Source organism: Octodon degus, unplaced genomic scaffold, assembly GCF_000260255.1.
Source record: "Octodon degus isolate 3935 unplaced genomic scaffold, OctDeg1.0 scaffold00035, whole genome shotgun sequence".
Classification (NCBI taxonomy): domain Eukaryota; kingdom Metazoa; phylum Chordata; class Mammalia; order Rodentia; family Octodontidae; genus Octodon; species Octodon degus.
The window spans coordinates 14030179-14038353 of NW_004524611.1; the positions used below are offsets into that span (position 1 = coordinate 14030179).

General features: G+C 46.8%; 1 protein-coding gene across 1 annotated transcript in view; it reads left to right on the forward strand.

Annotated features, from left to right (window-relative positions):
• Nucleotides 1–8175, forward strand: part of Rhbdd2 (rhomboid domain containing 2) — an 18211-nt gene extending 10036 nt beyond the window's left edge. Inside the window, exons 3-4 of the mRNA XM_023714583.1 lie at nucleotides 4905–5055; nucleotides 7708–8175. Coding sequence (XP_023570351.1) covers nucleotides 4905–5055; nucleotides 7708–8041 — 485 coding nt within the window. The 3' untranslated portion in view covers nucleotides 8042–8175. The remainder of the gene's footprint in view (nucleotides 1–4904; nucleotides 5056–7707) is intronic.

Here is an 8175-nt window from a genome sequence, read left to right on the forward strand (position 1 = left end):
CCTGCTTACAGGTGCTTTAATCTGCTGAGCTAGTTGGCCAGCCCTTGAATTTTTTTTAATATTTAACCTTCTCTGTTTATTAGCTGTTCCTCATTGTTTTACTTTTTAGTGGTTGTTAGAACTTACACTATGTATTTGAAGCTTATAGTCTATCCTCGGACACACTCTGTATGTCAGAAGCCTATAATATGTTCTTGTTGCACACATTTTAATTGTACATGTGTTGTAAAACACGTAACATATTGTGGTTAGTTTAGTCAGTTATGTGTACTTATCACACATGGTGGCACACGCCTGTAGTCCAAGCACTCAGGAGGCTGAAGTGGCAGGACCACGGGAAGGTCAAGGTAGCCTAGCTACGTAAGTGAGTTCAAGGCCCGCCTGAACAAAACAGTGAGACCTTGTCTCAAAAAGTGTGTGTGTGTACTTTTTAAATTAACTGAACGAGACACCTACCTATATATTTACCATTTCTAGTTCTGTTCTTCTTTGTATAGATTCAAGTTTCTATCTGGTATCATTTTCTTTTAGCCTGAAGAACTTCCATTAACATTTCTGATACAGCAGATCTGCTGGTGACAAATTGCCTCAAAATGCTTTTGTCTAAAAGCAATTGTCTAAAAATGCTTTTATTTCATTAAATATAGAATTGTAGCATTCTCTGATCTCCCTAGACTTTTCTTTTTAAGTTACTAATTAATTAATTTTTAAAAATTGTGCTCCTGGAGATTAAACCAGGGCTCCAAGCAGCCTGGCAAGTGTGTCCCTGGGCTACTAGCTCCTGGTGTACTTTTAAAGCCATCTTTGTATTTTCACCTGGCTTGTATTGTTTATAGTAAGACATTAGTAATGATTTTTTGTTGTTGTTGTAGTTTGTGTGATTTTTTTTTTTTTTCTGGCTTTCATGTTTTATTTATAATTTGTTTTCAGGAGGTTTTGGTGTTTCTTTTTTATTTATGTTCAGCAAGTTGGCCTTGACTCAGTACATAGCCCTTGCTGGCCTCGAATTTACAGTGATCCTCCTCCCTCAGCCTTCCAAGTGCTGGGGTTACAGGAGTACAGCACCAACCCAACTTCAGCTATTTTTTTCTTTTGTTTCTTTTTCTTTTTGAGACAGGATATTACTATATAGTTCAGGCTGGCCTTGATCTCAAGATATAAGCCAGACTGGCCTGGACCTTACGGTAATCCCCCTTTCAAGTGCTAAAATGACAGCTATGCACCACCAGATAGCAGTTTTCAGCTATTTAATTTTATTAATAGGTATAAATTATACAGACTAAAGTGGTTCAGCGCGATACTTCCACATCTGCATACAGCATGTATTGATCAAATCCAGACTCCGTCGTCCAGCCCCGCCCCCACCCTCAGCTATTTAATTCTGACAGCCTTGAGCCGGCTTTCTTAGTGTTTATCTTGATTACAGTTCACTGAGCTTTGATCTGAAGAACTTTCATCAAATTTGAAAATAATGTCTGGTCATTATTTCTTCAAATTTTTTTTTCTAGTCAAACTATTTCACCTGTCACATGTTTTCATGCCATATGTTTATATTTTAGTTCAGAAGTTTTCGTTTTGTTCCTTTTTTTTTTGCTGCACTGGGAACTCTAACTCAGGACCTTGTACTTTCTGAGCAGGCACTTAGGCCGCTGAGCTATCTCTTGGCGCTTCATTTTGTTCTTTTGTTGTTATTTTTGTTTTGTTTTGAAATAGGATCTTGATATATAGTTCAGGCTGGCTTTGAACTTACTATGTAGCCCAGACTGGCCCGAAATTTGCAATGATCCTCCTGCCTCAGCCTGCTGAGTGTTGGGTATGTGTCACCACACCAGCTCCATTTGGTTCTTTTTTATAGTTTTCATTTCTTTATTGAGATTTATTATATTTTCCTTTAGTTTTTTTTTTTTTTTTTTTTTTTCCAGAACCAGGGATTAAACTCAGGCCCTTGTGCTTGCCAGGCATACACTTATTCTACTGAGCTATCTCCCCAGCTCCATATATATTTTCCTTTAAATAATACACACTAAGGGCCAGCCAAATAGCCCAGTGGATTAAAGCACCTACAAGCAGGTGCACAGGCTGGGGGTTCAATCCCTGGCCCTGCCATGCGAGCCCCTCCCCCAGGCGCGCTGAGATGGTATTTGAGACTGGGCATGGTGGTGCGAACCTCTAATCCCAATTCTTGGGAGGCTGTAAATAGGCAGATCACTATGAGTGATCTAGTAGTGAGACCCTGAATACCCTATAGACCCTTTCCTTAAAAAATACAAATAAATAAATAAATAATAACACACACTAACATATACGTGTGTGTATGTGTGTGCGCGTATATATATATATATATTTTTTTTTTTTCCTACCAGAAATCCCAGGGCCTCACACTTGCCAGGCAAATGCTGTACCACAGACCTACATCCCCACCCCAAATACTTACATTTTAAAAATCATTTTTGTAACAATCCCTTGTCTGTTAATACTATCTGCCATTTTGGTACTGGTTATTTCTATTGATTTTCCTCCTGATTAGGGGCCAAGTTTTTGTGCTGCTTTGCGTGTCTAGCAATTTTTAATCATATGCTAGATGCTGTGCATGCTGTATTACTGAAAAGCTGTTTCTTTCCTTTAATGAGCATTGATTTTGGGAGGGCCTGCTGTGGTGGCAACATGCCTGTAATCCCAGCACTCAGGAGGTTGAAGCGGGAGAATTGATGCAGGTTCGAGACCAGCCTGCGCCAGCTTGAGCTGAATAGTGAGATCCTGTCTCAGAAAAGACTGAAAGGAAAAAAAGAGTGTTCATTTTGTCCCAATAGTGAATTCACTGGAAAATTAATTTGAAGTTCTAAGTTTTGTTACCTCTTTCAGGAGTAGTCTAGCAGAGCCTTTCCTCAGTAGCTAGTTTCGCCTTATGTTTAGGGCAGTGTGTTGGGGGAGGGGCACCTGAATGTCCTGGGTATGGGCCGAGATCTCCTCACTCTGCCAGGAACATGAGTGTCCCAGACTGCCACCCTGTGTGAGTTGGGGACTGATCAGCTCTCAGCCCCCAACCGTTGTTTCCCCCAGAAGCTCTTCTTGCTTGGCATGAGGAGACGGCCAGTGCACGTGCACCTCAGCATTGAGCCAGAGACCCCAAGAACTCACGCAGATTTCTAGAGCCCCTTCCCTGGGAAGTGGCCTCTTCATTAGTGTGCCCTGCAGACCCTGCTACTTCACCTAATCATCTCTCTCGCCCAGCAGCAAATGCTGTGCTGTGCTACAAATTCAGAGTGGCTCTAGACAGAAAGCTGTGTGTCTTGGGGTTCACAGTTGTTTTCCTTTTCTGAGAGTTCACAGCCCAGCAATATTTATTGTCCAAAGCCTGAAAACAGCTTATATTTGTTATAGTTACTTAGGCTGGAGTTTCTAGTGTAGCATTTGACTTCTTCATAGCACTGGATATCGCGTGGAATTGAAATTTGGAAATACAGTAGACTGTCCTCCCTGAGTGGGTGCAGAAATAGGCAGGGCTATTTAGGCTGCTGTGAGGTAGAGGCCAGTGGCCAGGGCTGCTAAACTGCTCCAGCCAGCAAAGAATTACCTTGCTGAAAATGCAAGTTGCATTCCTGTCAAGAGCCCACCTCAGCAATCTCTCTTGCTGGGGCTTCTTGCAGGCCCTTCTCCATTGCCACACTGTTCTTGTCAGTGCTTCTTGCAATGTCGGGTTCAGCATTCACATCCCTTCCTCAGGGAGAGCCTTCCCCACTCCGAGTGCAGGGGCCCTGCGTGGTCTTCTGTAAACTTGTGCTTATCACCATCTCTCTGCCCCAGTGACTCTTTGTCTCCTATTTACTACAGATTCAGCATCCCTAATGCAGAAAGCTGAACTTCAAAGTGCCCCAAAACCTGCAGCATCTTTAGAACCAACCAAATACAAGTGGAAAATTCCACACTTGACCTTTTATGATGGGTCACGGTAGAAAAACAGGTGTACTAAAAATATTGTGTGAAAAGCCCTTCTACCTATTTGTAAAAGGTCAAAATGAGGGGTTGGGGAGGTGGCTCAGTGGAATAAGCGCTTCCCTGGCAAGTGCAAGGGCCTGAGTTCAATCCACGGTTCCGCCAAAAAAAAGGTCAAAATGAAACAAGATGAATTTTGTGCTTAATCTTGGAGCCCATCCTTAAGATATCTATTTTGAATATGTAGATATTCAAGACACACACTTTTTTTTTTTTTTTTTCACTAGCAGGGATCGAACTCAGGAGTTTATTCCACTGAGCTATCTCCCCAGCCCGGATATGTAGATATATTCAGAAATCCCTGGAATCTGAAACACTTCTGGCCCCAGCCATTTTAGATAAGGGACAGGCAAGCTGCACTTACTCCTTAATCCAGGCATATAGTAGATGTCTAGTAAATATTTGTGGAAAGGCTGTCTGGATAAGCGATGGCTGCATCTTTACAGTAGGCAGTCATAGGGTAGATGACCAGGGCACTAGAATCATTGCGGATAGTGACAGGATAGAGAAACAGTACTGCCAGAGAATCTTACGTTGTCACATTGAGCAGGGCGCTTTCTGTTTTGGACCAAAGTACCAGAAGGTGCCACTTCCTCTAGGGATGTTAGGACAGCCTCGTGCCTGCTCCTGTGCTAGGGCTGGCATGCGCTGGCCTGTGACTGTGGTGGGAGGACAGAAGGCTCGGAGACGGGTGGGCAGGCGTGGGGGAGGGCGAAGCATTCACACCGTCTGCCACCTCTGTTGCTGGCTGTGTTCCCTGTGAGGTGTGATGGATGCAAACACTCACCTCCAGGTTTCCCCTGGGCTGGAACCTCCAGCCAGGGTGTGTGGGAGCCTCTGTCCTGCCAAGGGTCATGCTCAGCTGCTGCCTCTTTGCTGCCTCCGATTTGACTTAATGTGCCTGACCTCAGATGGCCTCACGCACTGCTGTAACCTCGACGTCCCGGAGCGAGTGGCTCGGAAGCTCGACCAGACGCTCCCCTTCAGCCTCATGAGGAGGATACCCATGTTCAAGTATGTCTCAGGGTCCTCAGCTGAGCGCAGGGCAGCCCAGAGCCACAAGTAAGTTCCACAGCTCACCAGTCCGATTCTTAAACAACTCCAGAGCTGGAAGAATGCAGCTGGTCCTCTGTGGGTCAAAAAGGGAGAGGGGCACAGAGATTTGAAAGCTGAAGCACAGCTAGGGGCTGAGGGTACAGCTCCGTGGTGGAGCGCTTGTCTAGCTTGCATAAGGCCTTGGGTCTGCTCCCCTCGCACTGCAAATGAATGAATCTGTATGCACAAGTGTGCTCAGCACTCTGGCTGCTGCCCACCTGTGTCTGGAGAAGGGACACACCTGTCTGCGATTGCACTGACTGTGGCACTTAGCCCCACTTAGAAGCACAGACAGGCCCCTGACTGGCGAGTTTGCTTAGGCTGGGGCCCTGGATCTGGGGTAGAGATTCTTGGCTGCCCAATGAGAGCAGGTGAGGTTACCTTTTTACAGGCCAGCCTTGCCTGCTGTCCTGCCCAAAGTGCCAGGCAGGCTACCCAAGCTTTTATTGAAACCAGAAAGAATATAGTTACCTATTTCAAGTGCTACAGAGTCAAAAGCCTAGTCCAGACCCAGGTGTTCCACGGCAGTTCTTCTCAAGTTCAAGCCCAGCCTGAGCGACTTAGAAACTTGGAGAGATCTTGTCTCAAAATTAAAAAAAAAAAAAAAAAGTAGTATAGAGGACCTCGGTTCAATTCCCAGTACAAGAAAAACAAATGAGAAAAGGAACTCACTAGGAAGTCAGAGTGCAATGTCTGCAACCTTTCCTACCCTCACCCCACCATGGGGTTCACTTTTTCCCTTGGTGCTGCCCTGATGTGGGTTTTGTTGACTGGAAAGTCGCCCCTTCGAGTTCTTCCCAAGGGGTACCTGTTCGCAGCCCTTACCCTCCCAGGACCTTCTGAGCATCTTTTATAGGCAAGAAGGAGTGGAGAACAAACCGAAATGCAAGCTAGCCATTTTGCTTCAGTATTCAGGCAACTCCTTCCTGGGTCTAACTGTGAGAGACTTTATGTGTAGAGTGTTTTTAGGTTTTGGTTTTTGGTCCTGGATCTTGGTACGTTGCCCAGGCTAGTCTCGAATGTGCAGCCCTGCCACAGTCTCCTAAGTCACCTGGCCCCAAAGGTATGCGCTGCTGTGGTCAGCCGCAGTGTGTAACTGTGGTAGAAACTTCATCGGGCTTTAGGGCTTAAGGTGCAAGTCCAGCATAGAAGGGACACAACCGCCGCCGCCATGCGTGCAGGAGCTGAGGATGGTGACCGCCACAACTTAACACCCTGTAGACAAGTTCAGCTACGTTGTGTCACACTCACCCTGTGTCCGAAGCTGTGACCCCCTTGTGCAGGGTGTGGTCCCGCCTCACCATGACAGGCACGTGGGCAGAGGGAGGTGGCAGCCTGCTCTGGACGCTGCACTCCTCATGGGTGGTGTCTGGTCCCTCATGGCACCCACTGCAGACACAGAACAAAAGCTGATGTTTCTAGCAGCCCCTGGGGGGTGTCACAGGCAGCTTTAGGATGCCCCTGTTTATTTTGGCTTTGGGATGCCATATGCGTCTCCCTGGTTGCTCCTGTCAAGGACTATGTTTGGGGTTTTGGTTTTTTGAGGTGCTTTGATTGAACCCAGCACGTGATAGCCAAGTGCTCTGACACTGAATTACACTGTTAGCCCTGAGCCTTTTTAACATTATTTTTTATGAGACTTTTTTTTTTAATACCACAGTGGTGTGTAACATGCCCCATGACTGGACTTCAGCAGATGGTCCGTAGTTGAAGTCAAGTGCAGCTGGGTGGGGTGACACATACCTGTAATCCCAGCACTCCAGAGGCTAAGGCAGGAGGATTGCCATGAGTTCAAGGCCAGCCTGGGCTACATAGTAAGCTAAAGGCCAGCCTAAACTACAGTTGAGATGCTATCTCAAAAAAAATAGAGTATAGATTCAGTCCAGCCATCTGCCACAAACACTGATGGTGTGTGCATCCACTCACCACATCCGGAACTTCACATAAGAGTTCAGAGGCCAAGCTGAGCATGGTGGTACATACCTGTAATACCAGCTAGTTCAGAGCTTGAGGCAGGAGGGTCACAAGATTGAGGCCAGTCCTGGCAATTCAGAGAGACTTTGTCTCAAAATAAAAAAGGCAGGGAGTGTAGCTCAATAGGACTGGAAAAAGGAAAAGAAAACTCAGAGAACAAACCCACTAACGTGTCTCACCCATTGTATTCCCAGCCACATGGTCTGTGGTAGAATCCTTAGCTTCCATCTACCAGCCAAAGAGTCGTCACTCCTGAAGCCCAGATAGGAAGTTTCACACCAAATGTGTGGGCGTTAGGTTGCTCTTGAATAAGGCCCTGTGCTGGCCACAAGTGCTCTGCCTGCTTGAAACCCTCCCCAACCTCCACCACCCTCACACCCCACTGCTTTCCTGGTGGATAAGCTCTTAGGCAGAAGTCTCACCTCAGGCAGCTTCCGGTTTCTGTCCCAGGCCCCTTGATAGCACTGACCTGCTCTCCCTGGACATCTGTTTTCTATTCCCTTAGGGTCAACCTTTCTGTCTTGGTCCCTCACACTAGCTGGTCATCATAATAGCAGTTTGGCAGTCCTGCAGTTTTCTTGGGTGGGATGACAGTGGTCCTGGTCACTGCTAGCTGAACAGCTGTTTTCTCTTGTTCCTTTCCAGGCTGAACCCTGTGCTCGGCTCCTACCCCACACAGAGCCACCCCATTACCCAGATGCAGCACACCAGTGGCCAGCAGCCAGCTCCTTGGCCAACCTGCGCTCCCGGGCACATACCCAGCCTGCCTCCCTACCAGCTTTCCTCTGGCCCATGTCACATGCAAAGCTGCCATGATCTAGCACCTGGCTGTTCCAGTGTCTACCCAGTTCCCTCAGGGACCTTACAGATGAACCCTTCCGCCACCCACATCAGCTGCCCAGGCTCATTGAACTCTTCAGCTTGGGGCCCTCTAGCACCTGCCGGCTCCCAGGAGGCCTGTACTGTCCTGATGCCCTGAGGGAATCTCTAGGGACTAGGGATGTGGGCTCACAGCTCAGCCTTCTGAGCTGATTTTCTTGACAAAAAATTAGTGAATACCTCTGTGTGCCAGGCTGTGTTGAATGCTTGGATAAATGTCCCTGTTCCAATTCA